General features: G+C 54.7%; 1 protein-coding gene across 1 annotated transcript in view; it reads left to right on the top strand.

The window, feature by feature from the left end:
• The window catches only part of ANK1 (ankyrin 1), a 52,626-nt gene that overhangs the window by 4,487 nt on the left and 22,120 nt on the right, over positions 1-26,019 (top strand). The window contains exons 2-3 of the mRNA XM_054396571.1: positions 21,049-21,150; positions 25,392-25,490. Of these exons, the coding sequence (XP_054252546.1) occupies positions 21,049-21,150; positions 25,392-25,490 (201 nt within the window). The remainder of the gene's footprint in view (positions 1-21,048; positions 21,151-25,391; positions 25,491-26,019) is intronic.

The raw sequence follows: 26,019 nt of genomic DNA, 5'->3' as shown, positions 1-26,019 counted from the left end.
TCTCAGATAATGTGAGCTAATATACACTGAACCGTGTTTGACTTGGGATGTCCATCCCTTTCCCCAGTAAATAGTTGTCCACAAATACTGGAGTCAGTTGTAAGAGAGGAACAGCTTGTACAGTACTCAGCCAGCAAGGCGCTTTGGAGCCTGTCTGCGTCCTTCCCTGACATTTCCAGGCAGGAGGGAAGTGCTGTGGTGGGAGGAGGAGTGGCTGGCAGGGAGAACATGAGCAGAATACAGGCATCTGGATGTGAGGATGCAGGGCAGAGCAGCCTCTGCTGCTGCAGGGCCTCTCTGAGCAGGGAGGAGGCACAGAGGGGGGGAGCTGGTGCCACTCTGCGCTGCTGCTCTTCAATTATTCAGCTGGCTGTAAGTGCTTGGTGGCCACACCGGTGATCGAGGTATTGGAAGGAGCTGAGCAGCGTTTGGAGCCCTGCAGCATTCAGAAATCTGCTTGGGCAGCAAGTCCTTTCCAACTGTGCCCTCTCCTCGGTGCCCAGCTGCTTGGCCCAGGTGCCTGCCCAAGCAGGGCAGTGGCTGTGTGCAGGGGGTGAGCCCTGTCTGGAGCAGGAGCCCTCAGGGTGGGAAGCTTGTGGCAGTCCTGTGCCCGTGACTGTAGTGAGCTGCCTGTAGTGAGCTGAAACTGATGTACAGAAAGCTGGAGCTGAGCTCACAGGAAAGCAGCTTTACAGTGCTAAAATTAGAAGTTTAGTCTGAATTATGCTAATTTGTGTTAATTGTCTAAGTATGTCAAGGTTCTTCAGAAATGTATCCTCTGTGCGTTGGTCTGGAGAGGTGCAGTGTGCCTAGGGGTGGGACAGAAGCGTGGGGCACAGATTGCAGATTTCTGGGTTCCTTGCCCTACTTAGAGCTCTCCAGCACTCCTCACCTCCAGCTCTCACAGTGCCATCAGGGTGGATTCTGAGAACGTTGCTTCTGGGTTGGACAGACCAAATTTGAGAGGAGTGGAGGGCAACCTCCTGGGTGCAGGGAAGTTCCTGACACCTTCTCTATCTAAGGGACTGCTCAGCAAGGAAGGACCACGTGAAAATCCACCTCTCCTTTCCCAGCTGAATTTGAGCCACAACACTGCAAACAGCAGCAAAATTCCAGCTCTCTTCCTATTTGCAAAGCAAATGTTGCTGACTGGGTGAAAACAACAAGCCAGAGCCATCCATTTCTGGTGGAGGGGCTGCAAAATGTGAGGGACGATGCTAAACCTACAGTTTCAAAATGTAGTGAGCCAAAAAAGCCACCAAACCCTCCCCAGGAGGAACAAAGCAGCAGGTATTCACCAAAGTGTCTTGGGAGGCGGAGGGAGAGAATGCAGCAGCAGGGGAGTGTTCAGAAAACAGAGCAGGTTTCTATATTTGTACAGGGATGAGGAGAGGAGGAGAGAGCCTGTGCCTGCGCACATGGCTGTGGCTGTGTCCAGGTCACTGAGAAGTCTCCTCTTGAAGCAAAAAAGGTGCTGCAGCAAGACAGCAAGCTGTGGTCCTGCCCTGCACTGTGGTGGCAGGACTCTTCAGGGTTTGGAGGGTGCATCCATGTGCATGTGTGGGACCTTTCCCGTGGGGAATGCAGAGAGCAGAGTGCTGAAAGCCTTGGCAGGCTGCAAACTAAGTTTGGGTTTTGACTAATCTGCTGCCTGCAAAGGAATCCTAAAGGTTATCACCTTTTTACAGCCTCACTTGCCCAGGGAGCCAAGGTTCCCAGTTCCCCTGCAGGAAATGCATGGAGTATTCAGAGCCCATTTAGTTCTGTCACGATGCCATGGGCAGCATTGTGTCTTTCCCAGGACTTGCTGATTACAGCAGAAAGCAAAGAATAAGATAAATGCTGTGAGAATGTGCTGCTGTGGTGGGTGAGACAGACAGGTGTGGGGTGAGCTCAGGACAGCTGCAGCTTTAGCAGGGCACCTCGTGGCTTGCACACAGAAGCTGTTTCAGTCTTGGGCTCCTCACTCCAAGAAAGGCATTGAGGGTCCAGAGCACAACCAAGCTGGGGGTCTGGAGAACAGGGCTGGTGGGGAGCAGTTGAGGGAGCTGGGGGTGTTCAGCTTGGAGAATGTGTGAATGTGGCTCTTAGGGACATGGTTTAGTGGCCGTGGTGGTGTTGGATTGATGGTTGGACTGGGTGCTCTTGGAGGGCTTTTCCAATCCAAACAGAGCAGCTCCTGGCCCTTTCTGTGCACACCCCCAGGAGCACCGTGCAGATGTCTGACTGCTGGCCCTGGGTAGTAGAGACAGTGACCTGTCAGTCACTGCTCCATCTACATCTTCCAGTTCCACCCCCACATCATCTGGCACCCACATGGACCTCGAGGCAGTGCAGCTGCCTGGCATCCTGGCATCCTAAGGCAGTGGCTGGGATGTGCTCTGAGGGTCTGTCAGCTGTTTTCATGGACATACTGGGGATGAAAGAGAGCAGGGTCTGTGCTGTCACCTCAGAGGGACTGAGCTTTCTGCTCAGCTCTCTGATGGACTGAAGCAGGCTGTGGGCACCTGGGAGCCTTTCCTGCTGTGGGAAATGCTGTACTCAGCTTTCCAAGCATTTGACCCTTCCATCTCCAAATGTGCTGCTATTAAACTCAGTGTCTCCTCAAATACTTCAGCAGCTTACTACCCTTCTGTCCCCAGCTGCCTCTCAGGCCTGAGAGCTGTGTCCTAGCATGCAGGCATTGCTTGGCTTGCATGGGCACTGACCGTGACTAACTTTGCTGTCGGTACTGGAGGGTCCCAACCCAGCCAGTCCCCTCCACTCCATTGTTCTCTGTAGTCTTTTTAAAAACAAAGCTGGAATGGTGTCAGCATGGGGAAAGATTCAGAAGCTACCAGCCTTGTTTCTTTTCCCTTTTCCTTTCTCTTTTCCTTTCCTTTTCTTTCTGTCCTTCCACTCCTCCATTTACCTCTCAGTGGCTTGCAGTGCTCAAGCTGGCAGTGGGCATGGGGGATGCAGTGTGAGGCTTTGCTGTGCTGGAGAGCTCTCGGAAAGGGAAGGCTTCCCTGAATGATGCTGGACTTGCAGTGGGGAGCCCTATGGCTCTGCTTCCCCTTTCTAGTGCTGCAGCAGAAGCTCTATCTGTGGGCCACTGTCTTTGGCACAGGGGCATTTCAGCTGCCTGCATGGGGTCTGTAGCTTGGCCTGCAGGCTGTAATTTTCTCAGTTTATTCATTCTTCAGCTCTTTTCCTGGCAGGATCATCTCAACTCAGAGTGACAGCAGATTTGGTCCAAGCAAGGATTGCTCAGTGGAGCGTGGCATGGCATGGCAGCTCTCTGCACACGCAGCTTGGAGATGCCATGGCTCTGACGCCCAGCAAGGTGCTGCTGCTGGGAAGCGACATGATGGTCAGAGGCTCAGCCCCTGCCCGGGCAGAACGCTGCCTGTCAAGCCTGGCTGTCAGATGGCTGCAGAGCTGAGGCTGCAGAAAGAGGAGCTGCAGTGTCACAGGACAAAAGTATAAAATATCTGCTGCCCATCAGTACTGCATCAGCAGCACTGCTCGGAGCTTGTGCAGGGTGAGCGATGCCTCTTGGACCTGCTGGAGGAGGTCTCTGAGGCCAGCAGCAGCTCAGTAAGGCACAGACAAGATCAGCCTCACTTGACCCAAATGGGGAGGCAGCAGCAGTCACTGGCTCCTGCCAGATCAACACCTCACCATGAGGCCTCTCAACACACTTATGTGACCCCCCTCAACACACTTATGTGACCCCCAGCAGCAGCAGCAGCAGTGGGGGTCGTGCCAGGGACACTTATTCTGCCACAAGCACTGAGGGTAGATTGCAGATGTTTGGGCAGAGAAGCTGGCACCTTTCACTGAGTCCCTTTGCTCTAAAGTCAGGCTTTGGAGCTAGGAGTGCTGGGAGGACACAGAGAGCTGACCCAGAGGCTCTGCTCACAGATGCAATAGAATCATAGAATTGTTTCAGTTGGAAAAGGCCTCCAAGAGCATCCAGTCCAACATCAACCCAGCACCACCATGGCCACCAAACCATGCCCCCACGTGCCATGGCCACAGGTTTCTTGAACACCTCCAGGTTTGGGAACTCCACCACCTCCCTGGGCAGCCTGTGCCAATCCCTGACCACTCTTGCAGCAAAGAAATATTTCCTCATCTCTAACCTAAGCATCCCCTGGCACAGGATCAGGCCATTTCCTCTCCTATCACCTGAGATTAGGGAGAAGAGACCAATCCCCAGCTCACTGCAATCTCCTCTCAGGGAGTTATAGAGAGCAATGAGGTCTCCCCTCAGCCTCCTCTTCTCCAGACTAAGCAACCCCAGGTCCCTCAGCTGTTCCTCACCAGTTCTGTTCTGCAGACCCTCCCCCAGTCCTCACGCAGCTTGGAGATGAGGTCCACCAGCAGGGAAGGGGCATTGCACATGGGGAGTTTCACTCTGGACAGCCTTTGCCTCTGCAGGGGTGCTGAGTTTTGTCCACTTGGCTGGAAAAAAATTGCAACCTTGCACACAGGAGAGCAGAATGGCAGCTGCCCAGTGATAACAGATGAACCTGGAGGGGTTTTGTGACAGGAAGAAGCTGTTGTAACATAGTAGGAGATAAAAAACCCAAACAACCAGAGCTCAGCAGAGAAGGCTTCAGAGTTTCTTGTGTTGTTCTTGTGAGATGTATGGAAAAACCCAAGCAAACAACTCAAACCCCAAACAAAGCAAGTAACACACTTTTTGTCCTCCTTCTGGAGCTGCAGCCACTGGAGTTAGCTCCCCACCCTCAAGCTGTCTGCTGTTTGCTGCCAAACCTTGCCAGCACCTTCCTGGGGTAACGTTAGGCTTGCTTAAGGATGCAAGTGCCTGGGAAATGTGCAGCTATCGTTTTCATGTTTAAATGAAGAGGTTTCTGCCGTGCCACTGATGTGACTGGGAGCTGCCAGGAACCAGTTGAGATTCAGGGAAGTTCTTTTGGGTACCCAGCCGTGAAAACAAGGACCTCATTTTGGCTGTTTTCAAAGAGCATCCTCTGTAGTTACTGTCACAGGTCCTGTGATACCCTTCCCAAGGAGGGGGCTGTGTGTGCTGCTCTGTGAGGATGGAACTCCTCTGCTCAGCCAAAGTCTTCCTCAGATAACTTCACTCTGCCCCCTCCAAGTCCTTTGTTTCTCCAGTTCCTGGAGTTCTCTGTAGCATTTCTGTGGCCAGCTGAAGGCTTCCTCCTCTTACTCTGGGTGTGGGAACCCTAGGGAGAGGGTGGGTGAAGGTAGAAGAAACTTTACAGCTGTGGAGTAGGCTGAGCCTTGAAATTAAAGTGTTGGAAACGGCAGAGTCCGAGATGGAGATCATCTCTTTGTAGGAGACTGCTTCTTGTTGCTGTGTTTGATGTTGTAAAGCCAATCCTGTCAGAAGTCTGGCATCAAACCCCCTCAAAGCTTTCACAGCCTCCTCTGTGCCCTCACAGCTGAGAGCTTTTTGGGTGGCACTGAAGCACCCCAACCTGGCAGCTTGGTGAGGGCACATGCACAGAGCTCAGTGTCCATTGCCTGCCACTGCCAGCCCTGCTTTATGCACAGCCTCAGGGACTCCTGGTGCTGAGTGCTACAGGAGTGCATTGTTGAAGGCAAGCAGTCATGAGGGCCCTCTGAGCCTGGAGGTGTCCTCGTTAGGCAGGGGATCTGTGTGAGCTGGTGGGGAGGGGAGCAGGCAGCCTGCTCTAGCTGTGGTTTGCACAGCCCATTTGTCATTTGGAATTACCTCCTCTGCCTGGGATGCAGTGGGAGATGGGCACAGCGTCGTGCTGCCTGCTGCTTGGCTTTCCTGTGGCGTGTGCCAGCCCTTCCCAGCTCCCCATTAACCACTCCTGTGGTGCTCAGCTCCCAGCACTTACTGCCAGCTCTTGTGAGCAGAAGGATCTCATCTTCCAGTGGTTGCAGGGGGGAAGGAGGATTTTTTATTAATAACCCAAATTACTCCGTGAAACAGCAGCTTGTCTGGTGTTAAATATTAAACTGCACTAAGTGGGTGAGAAGGAGCTGGACCCAGCAGCAGGCTGGGAGTGACTTGCAGCAGTGCCTGCCAGTGTGCATTAATCCTTGCTCCTTGGAGAGTCTTCTTCCATCTTCAGGGCAGTCAGGTGCTCCTCCATGCAGCTCCCCAGCTCCTGACTGGCATTTTGCATGCTTTAAACAGATCAGCACATCAAAGGCTGCCGGATCCTCTCTCTGGCGTTGCCATGGCAGCAGCAGCTGAGAGGATTTGGATGTTTCTGGGGTGGGATTCTGTGGCTGGGTGTGTTGGGGCAGAGCAGGGCTGCTCTCCACGCACTGCTGTCCAGTGTGATCGTGGCCAGGAGCATGCCTGCTGCTGCCAGTGGCATGTGGATGCCTTGCTGGGTGCTGGGATGGTCTGCCCTGGCTCGGGGGGGCTGTGATGCAGAACTCTGCATCTGAACTGCTCACCTCGGCTCCCCCTAGCCTAGGAAAGGAGGGATCCTTCCCATGCTGCACCACCTAGGGAAGTAGGTCACTGAATTATACCCTCAGAACTGCTGCTGCTCTGCACTGGCTCTCAGGGGAGCCAAGGCAGCAAGCCCTGCTTCCAGTGTTGACTCTGTGGGTGCCTAACTCTGTCTTGCTAAGCCTGCCCTCGGGACCTCTGCCTCAGGTCTCTCCTCTGTGCCCTGCAGCTCTTCACATAGAATCATTTTGGTTGGAAGAGACCTTTAAGATCATCGTGTCCATCCCTGAACCCAGCCCTGCCAGGTGATCCCTGAGCCTTGTCCCTCAGCACCACATCTCCAGTCTTTCCAGTCCCTTCAGGGATGGTGACTCATGCTGGGTGCAGGATTTCCAGGAGTGAATTTAAAGCTGAGCTTTAAACACTGTGAAAATAGGACCTTGCTCTGGCTGGTCAGCACACTGCAGCAGCATGATCAAGGGGTCTGCTGCTGGCCCTCACCAGCAGTCTGCCACGCTGTGGTTGCTTGGCAAAATGCTCCCAGCCCTCCTGCTTGTGTGCTGTGAACTTGCCCCTGGGAGTTCAGTGCTGGTTTGGGAGCATTTCCCTTTTGGGTGAGCCTGGAATCTCCAGGCAGTGACTGCTGCCCCCCACCCTCCAGATGGCTGCAAGGGAGTGTGATTTGTTCAATCTCTTCTCCAGGGAAGGATCTGAAGAGGAGCAGTTGCATTGGTGTTTAGAAGGAGCCAAGGATTTCCTTAAGCTCCTGTCCAGCAGCAGGCATCCCTACAGCTCCTGTGTGGTCGCTGGCAGAGCTTTGAGGGGCAGGTTGCACTGAGACTTGGTTCCCAAATTTTTACTGTTGAGGCCACGGAAAAATGCTGATACTGCAGACATTCAGTGAGAAAAGTCCACAGGGAGAAATAAAATAGTTGATTGCCTTCAGTTTCAGAAGAATAGAGACTGCCATTAGCTCTGCCTGGTGACTGGAGCTCTGTCCTCACTGCTGCTCTGCAGAACTGCAGGGTCTGAGAGAACATTGCTGGGGCCCTGGGACTCTGATTCCCTCATCCAGAGGCATCTTATGTAACTGAGGGAGACCTTAGGAGAAGCTGCTGTGTGATGAAATCATCCTGAACACTGATCTGTGAGAGCAGGGCTGTGGGCATACGACAGGAATGTGCACATCTCCTCTGAATCATTCATTAATTACCCTTAAATGGAACTCCTGGGTTTCAGGACTTCAAGGAGATGCTCTGCAGATCTGCCAAACCATTCTTCAGAGCATTGCAGTAGCTGGAGGGAGGTGCAGGCTGTTGTGCTGGGAGCAGGGTGCAGGGCTGGGCTGCTGTTCTTGCTGTAATGTTCACAGCAGCTTGTCCAGGTGTGCCAAGGGTGCTCAAGAAATGAATGAGTCAGTGCTACATGGGAGAGCTGCTGATGACCAAGAACTGCATGTAGACATAGAATCATAGAATTGTTTAGCTGGAAGAAAGCTCCAAGATCATTGAGTCCAACCTTCAACCTAAGAGCACCATGGCCATTAAACCAAGTCCCAGCAAGCATCAGAACATGGATGGATTTGCATCCAGGAAAGCATTTGGCTCCTTTCCTTGCTCAGCAAGGTGATGACCAAAGGCAAAGCTTCCAGGCACTTAGGTGACCAGACTGGGAAGGAATAGGAACCTGCAGCTGCTTCCTGCTCCAAGCCCAGAAGAAGATATTTTTGGGAAATCTGAAGAGATTTACAGCAGTGGCTCCTGAACCACTGAGCAAGAAGATCTCAATGCAGACTGAGGTTATCTTGGCATGTTGCAGGCCTCAGAGATCAGCTGGCTGCTGAGAAAAAGGGCACACTGAAAGTCCTTCCTCTCTTGCTTGCTGCTCAGCTAACTGTGGGGTGAGATCTGAGTCCTTCCTCTCTTGCTTGCTGCTCAGCTTTCCAAGAGGAGCAGAGTGAAGCCTACCAGCTGGAGACTGCATTCGTCTGCTCTCACAGGAGGTCAGTCTGCCTTGCCTCCAGGCATGCACTGCAGCCAAGTGCTGGATGTCTCTCCATCTTGAGATCCCCAGAGGCATCATATTTAGATGTCTGAGTGGATCTGTGATCTTGCAGCTACAGCAGGACTGGTTGATCCCAAAGGATCAGTAGCTGGGGTGGATGAAGTACAGCCTGCTAAGAGTCTTGTTAGGTCTTTCAGATTGGTACCTGCCTGGGTGGAAGCAGAAATCTGCACCACAAGCAGTAAATAAGGAGTGATTTGCCCTTGGCCCATGCTGTGGGCACCTTGCCAAAGTCTGAGTTCCCAGAGTCTGAGTCTGAGTTTCTCAGGTTCAGGCTGAGTTAGGTGATGCTTTTTGCTCTCACAACTGCCTGGTCTCTAAGGAGTGGATGTTAACCCTGTGTGCTGGATGTCTCCTGGAGTGCTGGGCAGGAGCTGGATGCAGAGACTGCTGAACACTTTCTACCTGTGCAGAAAACTTTGCAGCCAGGACAGCACAGAACCAAGGCACAGCAGAAACAGGGAGCCATGAATCTTCAAGTCCAGCCACTCACCCAGAGCTCACAAAGCCGCCACTGCTGCTGAGCCACTGCCACTGACCACATCCCTCAGCACCACATCCCTCAGCACCACATCCACACAGCTTTGAAACCCCTCCAGGGATGGCAACTCCACCACCTCCCTGGGCAGCCTGGCCCAGTGCCTGGGAACCCTTGCTGGGAAGAAACTGTTCCTAATGTCCAACCAGAGAAATCCAAGCCTGGCAAACCTTTGTTTCCTTCCCACCACCGAACATTGCACAGCTCCTCCTCTGACAGACACAGAAGAGCTGCTGTCAGTGGGGACCTTTCACATGGCTGCTTTCATGTTGCTCATGGCTGATGATTCCAGCACTCTGGAAGCTGAGGGATTAGCTGCCTGAGAGGTGAAGCACCAGCAGCTCCTGTGGACTTCCTGTGAGATTGTGAACCACTGTGGCAGGAGCCATGAATGCCAGTGGAGGGCAAGGCTCAGCCTTGCTGAGCAGCCTGCTCTGAGCAGCAGCCTGGCTCAGCACTGCAGAGTGTTGTTATCTGCTTATTTATGCCTACCTCACTGCTGTTCTCTCCTAACAGGAGGAAGCAGTCTGACAGTGCCACTGTTTTTCATCCCAGCTCCCTCCTTGCCTGAATCTGAGAACCTTCTGTTTTCCGTGGCTGGGCAGCAGGGGCAGAACTGCCAAGGGTTTAAATTATTCAGCTCCTGGTGCTGATTCAGCTTGAAAACTGCGTTTGTGTTTCCTAAGATAACAGCTTGATGGCCAGAACCAGGGAGCCTGGCTGCTCCTGGGAGCCCAAGCAGGTGACAGGAGCAGAGGCAGTGTTCCTGGGTAAGCAGAAAAGGGACATGCTGGAGTAAGGTGAAGTCCTGGCATGCCCTTGTCCTTGTACCAGGAGGGCACAGTGAGCACTTGGAGAGGAGCAGCTCTCTCCCTGTGACTTCAGCCCTGGACCCATCCTGGCATCATTTCTCAGCCTGCTGAGTGCAGGAAGAGCTGCACTCCACTCCCTGAGCAAAGGCACACAGAGTTTCCTCAAAATATTGAAGCCCACTGGTAAGGAATAGAAGCAGAGAACTGTTTGGGCTAGAAGAGACCTTTGAGCTCACCAAGTCCAACCACGCAGAGCTCACAGTCCCACCCCTGCTGCTCAGCCACTGCCACTGAGCCACATCCCTCAGCACCACATCCAGGTGGCTTTGAAACCCCTCCAGGGATGGGGACTCCAGCACTTTCCTGGGTAGCCTATGCCAGTGCTTGGGAACCTCGCTGGGAAGAAATTGTTCCTAATATCCAACCTGAACCTCCTCTGGCACAACTTGAGGCTTTTTCCTCTCGTCCTGTTGTTTGTTGCACACAAAAAGAGGCCAACCCCCACCTGGCTCCAGCCTGCTTTGGGGTAGTTGTAGAGGGCAATGAGGTCTCCCCTCAGCCTCCTCTTCTGAAGGCTAAACACCTCCAGGTCCCTCAGCCATTCCTCCCAAGCCTTATGTTCAAGGCCCTTCCCCAGCTTTATTGTTCTTCTGTAAAGTTCTGGGAAGTTCTTTGCTCTCCTCCAAGGTGTTTAAGGTGGTTGAAGGGTCTCTACACTCCCCTAACTGAAGGGAGAGGAACAGCTGAGGACAGGCCAGCAGCAGCCAGCGAGTGTCTGGTGCTGGGAGCTCACTTCTCTGGTTACAGGGAAGATAACAACGCAGAGAAAGGAGCCTTGCATTCCTTCACAGCTACATCATAGTGCAGCTGAGGAGTTCTCCAAAGGTCAGAGGTAGAACTTTGTATCTTGAAAACCCAAAGCTCTCTGGAGCTGCAGGAGCAGTGTTCAGATACCTCCTTTTCCTTCTCACTTGCTGTCAGTGAGTTTTTCTCTGTCCCGTGGGCTCTGCACTTGCTGTGGAAACCTGGGATGTGTGGCACTGCTAAGTCCATCCCAGAAGCCATCTCAGGACAGCAGGAGGAGAAATGTTTTTTTCCCTGTGGGTGTGACAGACATTAAAGCATCCAGGGAACAGCACTTCAGACAATGCTGGGGCTCTGATGCCAGAGGCTGCACAGATCACAGCTCAGTCCCTGCCTGAGGGAATGGAAGGGGGAAGACACCCTTCAGTGAACAGGTGGAACAGTCTCATGGGCACTTGAGCACTGCTTTGCCCTTAGCTGTGGTGGGAGGTAGCCCCAACTGGATTGGAGGGCACAGGTCCTGTTCCCAGGGATTTGCCAAGAGTTCCTGTTAGCCTGGTGGCTGCAGGACCCAGGGAAAGTTTGGATTATGCAGAGGCAGCAACTCTGAGTAGGCTCTGGCGGGGTCCTGTTTTGAGGGTGCAGAGGACTCATGTTGCATTCATGCCATGCAGTTATGCAGGGGAACAGGAAAAAAGGGCAGCAGGACCTGAGGCACTGGTGATGTTGCTCTGTAGATGGAGAGCAGCAGCACTGTTCAGAGCAAATGCAGTGTGCCAGCAGCTGTAGTGCTCATCCTTTTGACAATTAACATCTAAGCTCTTCCTGGACTGAACGTGGAGTCTATCATAGCTCAAATCCCAGAGGGATCCCAGGCTCCCAGGGAAGTGCTGAGTGGCACTGGACAAGGGGAAGGTGTTTTCCTTAGACTGAGGTAAGGACTCTGCTTTGCTCTAATGCTTCAACATGGCCTTTGCTCAGTATAAAACTCTCAATTTCTATGTAATGTGAAGCATTTTTCCATCCTAACAGGTCCCCTTGATCTACTTTTCCTGCCTCTCAGCAGATAAAAGCTTTCCCAGTGGTGGGCTGGGCTGGTTTAGAGGGAGCTAGAGCTAGCAGAGCTGTTGTCTGTTCTCTCTGAAGCTGCAGGAGTCACAAGCCATGTTTGTCTGTGTGCTGCCCTGGCCTCTCCAGGTGTGATCACCTCCTGGCCATGCTTTGGCCCTGGGAGGAAGTGCTTTGGCCTTCTGGAACCTCTCATTAGCAAAAAAGGCCAGGCCAAGGACAACTGGAAACAGAAACCAAGCCATGCAGCTCCCTGCAGTCCCCCAGTGCTTTATCAAGATGGCCCCAGCTGAGCTCCTGGATCCAGGCTGGGGCCAGCAGGAGAGGAGTGCCAGGGGAGCATCACCCTGCAGTCACCTGAGCACAGGAGAGGGTGGGACGGGAGCGGTCTCCAGGAGCTCTGTTCCTCTGAACGACTGGTGTGACTCCCTTGCGTGTCTTTCAGAGAGGGCATGCATCATCCAGTGTGGACCCCTTGCCTTCTTGCTGCAAGCAAGGATCTCCTGAAGGGCTGCTGGAGCAGGAGTCTGATGCGCAGGTAGAAGGGGGGAAGGGGCGCAGGGGCGGTTCATGGTAGTGCGGCAGGCTCCGGGCCCTGGGGCGGACCTGCAGCTGCTGTCACTACATCTCATTTGCCACTTCAGTTCCATCTCCGTGTCCTTCATCTGGGGCTGTGCCCAGCCAAGCTCTGCAGAGACCACGGAACGATCTTGGGTCTTCTGCTAACTGCCCCTGGCCCCTCCTGAGCTGTGCAGCGCAAACTGAGAGGCAGCCGATTGATTGCGCTTTGTGGTTCTGTGCTGCTGGCTGGGCAGTGGTCACACACATGGGCTGCTCCCTGTTTACAGCTCACAGATATGTTTATGAAGTGTTCCCCAGGCATGACATCCACTCCTGTCCAGCCTGGCAGCTCCTGACGTGGGGACAACCTGTAATCTGCAGACTCCAGGCAGGAGCCTCCCTGCCGAGCCTGCATGCAGGCAGGGACTGTGAGTGCTGATAGGGTGCAGCCCTGCTGCTGATAAACCTCTGCCAGCTGCTCACACTTGGTTTGGCTGCAGCATTCAGTGGCAGTGGGCTGAGCAGAGCTGCAGACCCTGGCTGTCCAGGGGGAGCTGACTTTCTCCTGCAGCCATGCCATGCCTGCATTACTTGAGGGTGAGTACCTGGGCAGGGTAAGGGTGCACTGGGCGAGTGAGCAGGTCAGTCCTCTTGGTGTTGGTTTGCACATGAGAGGTTAGGTGTATCCTGGCCAGTGACATGAACTTCAGCCTGGCCCAGAGATAAACAACCCTAGAATGGCAGGAAGGGTTTGCTGCCCTTCTTGTGTCACTGGGAACTTGCCTGTGGTCATGCTGGGGAGACAGTGGCAGAGCCTGGTGTGGAATCCAGAGCAGCAAGGTTACCCTGGTGCTGTACTTGCCTCATCCTTCTCCCCACTGCTCTGCTGGCAGAAGGGAGGTGCCACCAGGTGTTGACTTTTTTGTGCTATTGTAATATGTTGATTTCTGTGCTTTCATCTTTCTTCCTTTGCCCACCCAAAGCTGTGGGACACGTGCAGGAGGTCTGCAGGCACAGTGCTGCTCTGGCTCTGCCGGGGAGCAGGTGGCTGTGCTGCTCTGGCTTTGCCTGCACGTCCCCTCACTAGGGAGCAGCTGGCAGGGACACCTCGCCAGGCCTGTGCTTCAGGTGCTCTCCTGTCAGTGCTTCCTTCCCTGCATGGCTTCCGGAGGCTGCACCTTGAGCTCTGGCCAGAGCAGGCTGGCTGAGCGCTGCTGGCAGGGAACCCATTGCAGCCGTGGCGCAGGCACTGCGACTGCTCACGGCGTGCAGAGCCCAGCAGAAAGCGCCCCGGCAGTGCTTCTGCTGGTGCAGGCAGGCAGAGCAGGTGTGGAGCAGCCCTGCTGAAGCAGAGGTAGAGAATGAGTCAGAACAGACTGCAGAAATCAGGAGCAGTTTATAAGCATCACTAGAAAAGGGAAGGTGGTTCCTGTACCAGGAACCAGGGCAGACCCTGGTGCACCAGGGGGGCTCCAGTCCATCCCCCGAGCACAAAGGCACTGCCCAGAGCCCTCTCTGCAGGCTGTGCCTTAGTCCCTGCTGCCTGAGTCCCATCAGGCAGGCTCCAAGCATGGCTCTGCTCTTTCCCTTGCACTAGCAACCTTCTCGAGCCCTTTCAGCTGCCCAGCCTGAGCCATGTCGTGGTCCAAGGAGGGAAGTGCTTCAGGAAAGCAGGAGCTCAAAAGCAGTCTCTCAGCAGCTGGAGACCCTGGTGTGTGGTGAGCAGAGGTGTAGTGCCTGAGCAAAAAGCTCTCCTGTATTGTCTTCAGTCACAGTCTGTATATTTTCTGGAGAGGCAAAAATAGCTTTTCTTTTTCAGGATGTGCAGAGAGCAGAGGCTCCTGCTAACATCAAAGGAGAGTGACAGCTTTCCCCTGGCTGTGTGTGGCCTCAGCTGGCAGGAGCAGGAGCTGTGTTAGTTCTTGCCTTGCTTTGGCTCTGTGTGAAAGGAACAACGTCCTGGGCTCCAGCCCCCTGTTCCTCTCTGCACCCATTGCTGCTGGACCCAGCACTGTGCTTCACTGGGGCAGTGATGGTTTGCAAATGACAGAACAAGATCTCGATGCTACTGCTTAGAAACTCTGGTAGCAGCAGGTGGGAACTGCCAGAGGCAAGCTGCAGGCTGTGGCACCGGGGGCGTCCTTATCAGAAGGATCAGGCTGGTGTGTAGGGGCAGCTCCCAAGTCCTTGCTCAATGCAGATTAAGGTGTTTCTGACACCCACCCTCCTTACCGTCATGAACCTGTTCCAGGTTCAGCAGCCAGCAGAGGGGATCTGTGAGGGGGGAAGGAAGGAGAAATGGCAACACAGATGCTGTGTTTGAGTGTGCTCAGCAGGAACCAGGTTAACCTTGGCCCTGAAGTGTATCACCAGTGACAGACCAGAACTGCCCCTCTGGCTAAGAGTGCCTGCAGATGGGCATTCCAAAAGCAGGTTGCTCATGATGGAGGGGTCAGCCTGGTGCCTGTGCCTGAAAGCTTGTCCCCTCTTCAGCACATTCAAAATGCTAACTGACAAGTTGCCTGCCTTCCCACAAACCTTTCAGGGGCCCTCCTTTTGCCGTGGGATCCCTCCTCTGCCAGCTGTGCTGAGCTCTCTTCCAGCTCTAGCAGCCCCTCGCTGCAGGAACGTGAGCAGAGCTTTCATCTCCTGCATGCTCCTATTCACCTAATGCAAGATGGTTGGGCTCTGCCTGGCATTCTGGTCTGGGGATCTCCCTTGGGCTTGTAAACCATCAGCCTCTGTGGTACACGCCTTGGGGGGATTTGGGGTGCTGTGAAATCCCCACTCAGCAGGAAGGATCATGGGCAAATGGTTTACTCAGCCTGGTGCATGAAATGAGAACAAATTCACATGGTGGATGCCTTCCAGACATGACCTCTTGTGCCTTGACTCTCATCAGTCCTGCAGAGATCTGCAGACCTGTGCTAAACCACATGGACCGAAGTGAGGATGGAGAGAGAATAGAATTTGGGCAATGGATTTCTTTGTCTTGAATCCCATGGGCAGGGCTGAGGATGATGAGAGAACAGAATTTGGCCACGTGGCTTTGTTATTTCATCTGATGAATTCTCCTGATGCTTTTGCTTTCCCCTTTCATCTGGGTTTGCAGTAGGTGCCTGGTAGTCCATTTTCCATCTTCTGCTGGCTGCCTGCCTGCAGCTTTGCTACTGTGGCCTCTCTGGAGATGCTGTGCTCTGCTGAATGCTGTCTTCTACTCACAAGGCAGAAACCTGCCAGGAGGTTTTGTTTCCACTGCTGGGACCCCTGGGCATGTCAAGACTCTGTGCATACAGATAGGAGAGGAAGCTCGTGTGAGGTGGACAGTGTGAATTTCTTTCTCTGGGCATTCTGAGTTGAATCTCCCATTCCATTTGCCTGACCTTCCCTGATGATCTTAGAGAGACCCTAGGTGCTCTCTTTGCTCTTAATGTGTTCCCAGGACAAGTCTGTTCTTCTCACCTGGTGGGAAAGGATCCAGGTTATCACCTTCAGACCTGGGCACTTGATGAATGCGAGGCAGGGAGGTCCAAAAGAGCTCTGGCTCCAGAGAAATCCCTAGGCTGGGCAATTGCTTCAAAGTAAAGCACTGCACTGCTGTAAGGCTTTGCTGTCCTTGCTGGAAACAATGTCCCAAAGGTAAGGATTGTACCCACAACTGGAGACAAACCTCCATGAGCAAAGAAATGGCAAAGCAAACATCAGGAGCTGTTGCAAGCTTCATTGCACTGCCTCCCCAGCTGGTAGCACTGACCTTGGGTTCCAGCACCCTGGCACCAGCACCTGGAAGTGACTGAATGAGGTGAGTTGAACAGTTCCACACTGCCTAGGTAGGACACCCATAGCACTTTGTGACTGTGGTGCCAGGATTCAGGTTCATGTCTCACAGCTGGTCCTGGGGCTCTTTGGATGTTGGGATATTGTGTGCTGCCCAGCCTGCCAGGTGTTTCCTTGCTGGACCTCCTCTGTCCTCTGTCCTGTGTGCCCATGACAGACTGGTGCTGTTTCCCTGTGGCATGGGCAGGAAGAAGAGTGCCTGCTTGGCAGGGCTGAAAGCCACTGCTGCCTCCCCCAGGTAGGGCTGATGGTGAAACTCTGCCTTCTCTGCAGCAGCAGCACTTGTCCTTGGAAGGGGTCCTGCCCTCCTCTTGCTGTTTCTCTGAGATTCTCACAGCTTGCACATCTCAGTTTGCAAAGTGTCTTGGATGACTTTGCTCCTAAAGTGTCCCAGAGAAGGGGTGGTCCATGCTGCTCCTCAAAAAAAGCCTCCTAGGGACCACTCCTTCCTTTCTGTGACAGGCCCCTGTGACCCTTCCCGTGGAGCAGGGAACAGGCTGGTTTCAAGCATCAAAGCACTTTGCTTCTGCAGGAAGTGAGAAGGTCCAGGGGATGCTGGCAGCCTGTGTCTGTGTGTGCTGCCCATCCCCTGCCTGTGCTGTGGTTTGGTGGTGGTGTGGCACAGGCAGGGCTGCTGAAGTCACAGACTGGTTGGAAAGGGCACCCAGTCCCTTTCCTTGGCATCTTTGACCCTGTCCATAACAGGACATGTTCCCAGGCAGTCCCACAGACCTATCTGCACATCCCTGCAGTGAAGAGGTCCCAGCTCCTCTGGAGCTCCTCAACAAGAAGCTTCGTCCTACTGGGTGCTGTACAAACCACAAAGGAGCTGCAGTCTTTGCTCAGGCTGCCTCCTGGCTCCAGCAGAGGCCCTGCAGACAGAGCAGACAGGTGGGCAGACAGGATAAAGAGGGCAGTGTAGCAGGATGCATGTGTGCCTTTTGCCAGTCTGGAACAGCCTGGTGATTTGCTTCTTGCCTGCCTTCGTGTCCCAGAAAACACTATGAGATCATCACAAGTCCCTGAACTCATTTGCATTTGGGATCATCCACTTGCAGCACAGAGCAGCTTGCACAGAGCAGGCTCCTGACAAAGGTGGCCACGTTTGGCAGGAGGCAATGCTGAGACCCTCCCTTGCTTTATCAGTGATGTGCAGAAGGAGCTGGTGGGAGATCCTCCCTGGGTGGGAGTGAGTGCGAGGCACTGCCAGAAGAGATTAGAGCAGGACTCTGAGCACAGCCAGAAGACAGAGCAGGATTCCTGACACTCTGCCTGCAGCCCTTGCAATCCAGCCTGAGCCTCTGGCTTGGAAGAACTTCCCCTTTGCTTACTGCCTTAGCCATGGCTACGGTGCAGTGGGCTTGGCCAGGTCCAGGCTTCTCAAGCTGGGCTGAAGGCTGTAGGATGCTCAGACAGCAGCAGGCAGTGTTTATGCTCCGTGAGGCAAGGCTGATGGGATCAGGAGGACACCTGTGAGTAGGAACAGAGGAAGCACTAATTAGGACCAGGAGAGGGAAAGGGGAAAATTTCAACTGTCAGCAGACAAGAGGAAGGGAAGGAGGGGAGTAGGAGCACACTCTGATGTGCTGTGCTGTGGTTTTTGCTTTAGAAGGTCTTGGAGCACTTTGCAAAGGTCCACTTCTGAGTCTTCTCCCTCAGGGAACTGCTGTCAGTTGACACTTCATAGTTTGAATGCCCACAGGTCTGTGGAGCACAAGACCTGTGTGTAGGGTGTATCAGTGGTGTCAGTGTGTGAGATGCACACAGTGGCAGGTCAGGGACTTTGCCTTCTCCCGTCAATAGCTCCTCCCTGGAAAATTGCTAGGAAAGGGAAGGAACAGAAAGAACTCCACAAACTCCCAGGGAAGGAAGACCGGGCTGCACCTGGAAGCTCGTGGGGCACATGGATAGCAAAGTGACTGCCTGTGCCTGGGTGCACAGATCCAGAGGGGGGCAGGTGCCATGCCCATGCCACACTCTGCTTGTGAGTGGGCAGCAGCTGTGCAGTGTGTGTGAAGCTCCCTGGGGTGTCTGTGTGTGTCTGATCTGCACATCTGCCCCTGCCTGTGGGGTCTCTGCATTTCTGGCTGTCACTGCTCCCTTTTGCTGATACTCAGGAGCTGGCAGTGACCCATTCCACACTTCAGATCCATGGCTAATCCAGTGCTGCCCTGATCTCTGTGCCACCCCAGAGTGAAGCAAGCTGTTGTGGACCAGTGTGCCCTGTGTGACAGGGGCAGTGCCAGCATGCAGGCTGACATCAGCAGGGCAGAGTGACTGCAGATCTGTTTCCTCTGCTTTTGCCATTTCAGCTCAGCTGTCCTCTCTTCTCTGGATTCCATGTGGTGCCTGCCTGCTGATGTCTGATGTCCTCCATCTCTCTATGCATCTCCAAAAGGTGCATGCTGAGCATGGGGGGCAGAAGGGCAGGTCCCTTTGGAGCACTCAGACCTCATCACATTCTCCAACACCCTGGAGAAAACCCCAGCACCCATAGGGCCAGCAGGGACCCTCCAAGCCCTCTCCTCTCTGTCTGCTGTTACCTGTGAGATGCCAGGCTCCTGGGCACGTCTGTGGGGCTGCTGTTCCTGAGGTGGTACCTGCAGCTCTGCCCTGCTCCCTGCGCTTGGCAGCAGTCATCTGCTTCCCGGAGGCAGCTGGGTATTAAATATCCTGTCTGACACAGTAATGGAGAGAAAATGAACAAATTCCATTAGTGGCTGGCGATCCCTGCAGGGTCTGCGCCGGAGCGAGCAGGCAGTCTGTATTTTTAGCTAGGATGCAATGTAACTTAGTGGCTCTCTGAAAGCCAGGGAGTCGATCACCAAGGAGGGAGAGAGGGGACACCGGGCTCAGGTTTCAGCTGAAGTGCCCGACTATGGCAGCACGAAAGGGCAGGTCTGGTCCAGACGTGGCTGTGAGTATAACCATGCCCTGCTCCTTCATGCCCACGCAGCAGCTCTGCTTTGCTTTTCTGCTTGCTTGCTGCCTGGAGTCTCTGCTGCTGGCCGTGCTGGGGCTTCGGGAGCACCTTTGCTGCTGGAGCCTGTAGAGCTTTGCCGTTCTGATCCTCGCAGCCCCACGTGTATCCCATGGGTGGGAGAGCCTGGCCGAGCTGCGCTTTGGCTTCCCGAGGGGGCTGCTGCCGCAGGGCTGTGCCGTGGCTGCCGTGCCGGCACCGCAGCTGAGCTGCTGCCCTGGTGTTGAACCTGACCTAGGATGCTGAGGCTCCAAGGTCTGAACTTGGAAGGGCTCTTTGCACTCAACCTGTTGCTTGAAGCTGTCCGTGTCTCCTCGCTGGACCCCAGACAGCTCTCGGGACTCAGAGCACCAAGGTGCCGAGCACAGTGAGGGTGCCGTCCCGGCCTCTCGCCGCAGACCGTCCTGTACCAGCAGAGCGCTGCGGTGCTGTCCCAGATCCGCTCTGCCCACAGCCCTCCACGATGCCAGCAGCTCTGCTGTGGATCTGGGGGCTCTTCCCAGCTGGACAGGGCTCTCCTCTGAGGTGGCAGCAAGTGGAGCCAGCTGGCACAGGAGGCTGTGCCATCAGCGCATGTTCCCCCTGCGGGCGGAGCTGCGCAATGGGACCGGACACGGTGCTGCTGCCCTCCGCCACCTGTCCCTGTCCTCTGACCCCGTGGGCTGCCCCAGGAAGGGCCAAGGCACCCAGGCTGAGTTCTGCAGGGTGCGCCTGGCAGGGTGAGGGGCAGGACACCCTGTCTGTGAGCCTTCCTTCTTCGGGGGATGGCAGGACAGTGGCCCAGGGCATGGCTGCGCTTCTCCGGGGTAGGAAGGTCGGGCAGGAAGGATGGGCTGTCGGGAGGCAGCCAAGTTCTGCTGCTCCAGAATCCAAATTTGAATGGCTGAGGCTGCAAGGAGCAGGGAAGAAAGGAGACCCAAACCCATGGGGTGCTCCCCTGCCTCGGTCTGCCTCTAGTGTTGTCCTCTGTGGCTGCACTGCTTCCAGCTCCTGTCCAGGTGCTTCCTAGTGCTGGATGCTGCTCCACAACCAGGATATGGGCACCACAGGATGGTCTGGGATAGGAGGATGTAGGCTCTCATAGAGCAGGAGATCCCTTGGTCAGTCCCAACATGAGTGGTACAAGAGGGGTTCTGATTTTCTGATGGAGCTGAAGGAGAGGAGTTGTTTCCTGCACCTTTGCCAGGGATGCCTCACAGCTCTTGGCTGCAGAGGACCATTTGGGCTGGACCTAACAGACAGGCACTGGCTCGTAGTTAGCAGTCCAAGGTCCCAGCCTTAGAGCACCACATCACTGCATTTCCACCCTGTTCTCCAGCTTCTGGTGAGTCATCCCATGGCCTTCATTTGCTGCCTTACACTGCTGAGTGGTGCTGCTGGAAGTACTGCTGAGCCCTGCCCAGGGTGGCTGTGTCCTCATGGTGCAGGGGCACAGCCTTCTCTCTATCAGAACGGATTGTTGCTGGCTGCAGGGTGCTCAGCTGGGGTCGTTATCCGTGGTGCTGCTACTCAGCTCACCCTGCCCAGTGGCTTCGGCAGGACAGCACAGCTGGGCTCAGCACAGCTGGGCTCAGCACAGCTGCAGTGTGGCCTCATCCATCCCTTCAGTCTCTCACCCAGGACACAGAGGCACATCCTGGGCTTGAGGGAGGCTGCCATGGTTGCAGGAGTGCTTCCTCCCTACCCTGCCCACGGTGCTGGGGTGAGCTGCAGACCTCGTGTGGCTCTCTCCTGCCCTGTCATCTGGATGCTCTTCACTCCAAGTACAGGTCCAAGCTCTGCTTTTTCCTGTCTGATCCCGGGCACCTCAGTCTGTCCCAGCAGTTCCCACCTTGACCTGCCTAGCCTGTGTTTTTTTCTGCCTGCTCTCTGTGGTCGTGTTCTCTCCAACCAAGTGAGGAGCTGTCCCTGTGCTGGTGATGGGGAGAGCAGGGGGACTCTGAGTCTCATGCTTTTGTTTTCTTTCCCCAAGGCTGATGCTGCAACCAGTTTCCTGAGAGCTGCAAGATCTGGGAATCTGGACAAAGCCTTGGATCACCTCAGGAATGGGGTAGATATTAACACCTGTAACCAGGTAGGTGAAACCCTCAAGGCTTCTGGCACCATCTCTAGCTGATGATGAGCTGCATGATGTTTTCACTGCACCACTGCCCTGGTCCCACAGTCCTGCCTGCCGTGGAGCAGAGCAGAAGTTGGCTGCTAATCAGATGCCTGGCAGAGGAAGTTTAAAAACTTGATGGGAGAGACCTGTCCTGTCCCCACTGCCCCCCAATGTGCCTGGCTCCTGATGAAGCATGTAGGGGTGAGACAGATGAGGTCCTGGGTTAGGAGTGTGAGGACAGCTCTGGGTGGAGGTGATCTGCTCTGCAAAGGCATCGTGCAGTCTCCAGAGCTGTGCCACGCCAGGCTAAGGGACAGTGTGCAGCACCCTGGCAGAGCACAGAGCCAGTGCAGTGGGGAGTCCTTGGGATGTGGAGTTGAGTGTCCCAGCAGACCTCATCCTCTTCGCACCTGCACTAGCCCCTGCCAAGCTCCAGGCAGCCTGCAGCCCCTTACCCCTGCCTGTGACAGGCAGCTGGCATGGAAGATCCTAATCAGAACTGAGCTCAGGGAGAGGCCATGCAGGGCAGACTGCAGCACAAGAGCCACGTCTTGCTGGGGAGGCTTCCACGGCTGAGGTGGGTGGAAATAGGTCCTGTGTCTGACCAGAAGGCAGATCTGGAGCAGTGTTTTTTGGGGCAGGGAGAGCAACAGTAGCTGTGAAGATCTGGGGAGCTTGGCAGTACTGGCTGGAGTGTAGCAGAGGACATTAACAGGTAAGCAGAGAGGGAAATTTGAGGCTCCTTTAAGGTGACAGCAACTGGGACAGCTGGAAGGGGCTCAGCTGCTTATCAGAGAGCAGAGCAGATAGGGCTCTGGCTGGGATGTCACAGGAATCATTCCGGGGGATATTCCCTGTGCCTGCCACACACAGCCTCTCCCATTCCCAGAAGCTGCAGCTTAACACAAGCAGAGGGTGTCTGCAAAATGCCAGTCTTGGTGTTTGTAGGTGATGGGCAGGTGGAGCCTCTCCTAGCCCAGAGCAGAGAGAGGTCTGCCCCTGAAAGGGGAGCTGCACACAGGGGTTGTCTGCACAGAGCTGCCAGATGCAAGCAGCTCAGCCTGAACTGGAGTAGATGCTGTAGGGAGAGGCTCACGGGGTATGGGCTGAGCTGCAGGTACAGACAGACTGCACTGTGGGCTGCTTTCCAGGGCAGTAGTGGTGCTGGGAGGGTGCTGTGCTGCTGAGCAGGTAGCACAAGTGTCCAGTCCCCCAGTTCAGCAGCAAGTCCCCAAACCCAATGTGGTTCAGACCCAGAGGTTTGTGCTCTGCAGGGGCTGCTGCAGATGGTGCCCCCAGGACATGCCACCAGCTCCTTTTCTTTCCTGGTTCTGTGCAGGGAAACTGAGCTTCTGCAGGTCCCTGGGGCACCCTGCAGCTTGCACTCTCCTCTCTGAGACACTAGATGAGGTTTGAGGAAAGCTCAGGAGATGCTCATTTAGTTCAGCACTGTGTTATCTGGATTATTAGTTCATAATCAGCATCCAGATACTCTCAAAGACTTCTGGCCTGGGGCTGTGGGGGGTCATGTGGGATTTAGATCAGAGAGAGAAGAGGTAAAGAATGTTCAGCTTCAAAGTCCTTTGAAGATGTGCTTTTCCATGGGGACCTGCTGGTGGCTTAGAGGCTCTAACCCCATCATCATTCTGGAGATGTGCAGGGTTTGGAAAGAGGAGAGATCATGTGGCCAGCAGGATGAGGGAGGTGATTCTGCCCTTCTGCTGTGCTGTGGTGAGACCCCACCTGGAGCACTGTGTGCAGGTCTGGGGAGCACTGCACCACTCTAGTGCAGAGCAATGCATGGTTCTGAAGAGGCCTCTGCAAGGAACGAAAGCCACAAGCTAAAGATGATGACCCTGAACTTCTTCCTCACCCAGAGGGATGGGCAGCCACCAACTGTCTTCACTGACCAGCTGCAAGTCCTGTTCCCAGCCAGATTTCTGGTGCTGGTGAGGGGATTTAGGACCTTGATGAGGAGCACGTGGCTACAGCAGTATGAGGCACTCCTTTCACTGACCTGTTCCCACTGGTTCTTGCCATCTCTCTGAGGTTAGATGGCACTTTGGGGTTTCCTTCTGAGGAATATCAGACCTGTGGGAAAGGTCCAACCTCACATGTCCTGTATAGAATAAAGAGGGATATATGTGGTCAGACCTATCCCACAGGCCCTGTATTCTTACTCAAGTGCAGAGACCTTGACATGCCATCTGATCTTCATCCCACCGACTGCATCCTCCTCATTGCTGCCATCTGCATCAGTGCCTTCTTCATCCACCTCCAGAGTCTTCATCATCCACCTCTCGTGTCTCCAGCTCCTGCATGCTCCCCTCTCACCCATGAGGAGCTGGAGGCCTGAGGATGAGCAGACCTTGCTGCCAGGACCAGCAGCAGCAGGGCACAGTCTGTGCCAGGAGCTAATCTCTGTCAGGGTGGCCAGTCCCAGTCCTGGGGGGCAGCCCAGGGCAGGGCCCTGCTTTGTTGTGGTGCAGACTGAGTGCAAAACCCACCTGGGGTGTTTGTCTGCAAGGCTGCATTTGATGCATTGACAGCCACTGACTGGGGCTGCTGGGAAGCATTGGCAGCACTCAGTGGAGGGAATGAGGAACCTTTCACAAGAGGCACAGGTGGTGCTGCTGGGTCAGAGGAGCTGTCAAAGCCAAAGCAAACGTGCAGAGCATCCTGGAGCAGAAATATCGATGGGCTGCTGGGAAACCATCTTCGGCAAACACTCTGCCTGTTGCTGTAACACCAGAGGGCAGTGACTGCTCACAGCCTCTCAGCACCCAAAAGGTTAATTATGTCTGGAGAGGAACACTCAGGATGTGCAGGCAGCCCTGGCGTGGGCTGCATGGAGAGCAGTGGCCAGCAGGATGAGTGAGGGGATTCAGCCTCTCTGCTCTGCTCTGCTGAGACCCCACATGGAGAACTGTGTCCAAGTCTGGTTCCCCCAGCAAAAGAAGCACCTGGAGCTGCTGGAGGGGGCCCAGAGGAGGCCATGAAGATATTCAGAGGGCTGGAGTTCCTCCCCTGTGGGGACAGGCTGGGAGAGTTGGGGCTGTTCAGCCTGGAGAAGAGAAGGCTCCAAGGAGACCTTAGAGGAGCCTTCCAGTACCTGAAGGGGGCTGCAGAAGAACTGGGGAGGGACTTTTTACAGGGAACAGAGGCATTGGAGTGTCCTCCTTTAGCCTTGTGTGGCTTCCCTGCTGGCTGTGTCACTTCATGTGCCTCAGCCAGAGCATTTTCAGTGCTTGGCCAGACTGTCCAAGAGACCCCCATGGCATCCCTGCATTTCACTCCCATCCCATCTACTCCCTTTCCTCCATCTCCTTTCAGCTGCTCTGTTCTGTTGCATCATTCCCACTTCATCTGCCCTTGGAAGCAAGTCTTTAGTGCTTGAGGCTCTAGGGGACTTTGGAGTTGGGGTGCTGAAGAAGCCTGAGGATTGTGAGGGTTTTTCTCTTTGTGCCGTATTCAGAGTTGAGCAAAAGAATCTGTGACTCCAGCTATGATCCTGGAGAAGTGGAGCTTTGAGTGAGGGAGGGTGGAAAAGGTTTTTCCAGCATGGTAACATTCTTTAAGCTGGTCTGAGTTTAATTGAGGCATTAAGGGGTGGAACTGAAGCCTGCCTGGGCATTTTCTGCTCCTCTACTTATATTAAGGTGGGGATGAAGCAATTCTGTGAAGTGACCTTCCAGCACTCTACAGGAGCTGAAACAGATGGTTGGGAGGTGGAGTACTTGGGCAGGACTGTGGCTCCCAGGGAGCTGGCATCTCTCTGCCACATGGCAGCATTGCATAGAGGTGGGCAAACGTGGTGTGTCCACCTGGGAGAAGTGAGGGACAAGGCAAGTTTGCCTTATGGGGTGAAAGTGATATATGAAATGACCTGCAAGTGTTTAACCTCTGTGCCAGCAAACATCTCAGCCCCTCTCCTCCAATCTGGGGAGTGCAGGAGGGGGTCAGGAATAACACAGCAGAAGCAGTCTCAGCCTCTTGGGTGCTGTCTGGCCTGACACCTCCTTATGACAGCCCAGGGATGCTAAGAGGGCACTGGGCAGCCCCTTGCTCCTACTACTCAGGTTCCATGTGCAGAAAAAAGCAAACTTAACTGGGGCACACCCACAGTGGTGTCTGCACAGGAGCTCAGAGCAGGGGGGTTGCCAGAGGGCCCCAGCAGGTGACTCATGCCCCTCTCCCACCTTTGCCTCTTCCAGAATGGGCTGAATGCCTTGCACCTGGCTTCCAAGGAGGGCCACGTGAAAATGGTGGTGGAGCTGCTGCACAAGGAGATCGTTTTGGAGACAACGACCAAGGTGAGGACAAGGGAGTTGTGGGCACGTTAGTCACCACTCTGCACCCTGCCAGATAGAGCAGGGAATGGGGGGCACTGTGAGCTGAACAGGGGAGTATCAGAAGCCACACTATGTACCAGAGCTCTCTTTACTATCATCTCCCAGCACCGGCTGCTGGCTCAGGGCAGCCTCTTGCACTGCAGCACTGAGATGGCCTCGGTGCCGCTGTCACAAGCCTGGAGAGCTCCGGTGCTCTGACAACAACATCTCATCCTCCCCTTGCATCAGCACGGCGGGGTGTGGCTCAGTGACAAGAAAGCCAAGGGCGCGGGCAGGCAGGGCTGGCAAAGGAGCAGCCTCCAGCACCGTCTGAAGGGCTGTGAGAGCAGGAGGGGGCCTGGTGTGCCACCTCCCCAGAGCTCTGGCAGGGTGAGGAGCAGAGTCTGGCATTCTGCCACACCACCCAAAGGCACAAGTCAGAAGAAGCCTGTGGCTGCATTTTCCAGCCTGGTTCTCATCCCTGAGCTCTGCCAGGATGCCAGGGCTACCA

This window comes from Indicator indicator, chromosome 38 (genome assembly GCF_027791375.1).
Source record: "Indicator indicator isolate 239-I01 chromosome 38, UM_Iind_1.1, whole genome shotgun sequence".
NCBI lineage: Eukaryota > Metazoa > Chordata > Aves > Piciformes > Indicatoridae > Indicator > Indicator indicator.
The sequence above is the reverse complement of the archived record's forward strand: the minus strand, read 5'-3'. Positions and strand labels throughout refer to the sequence as shown.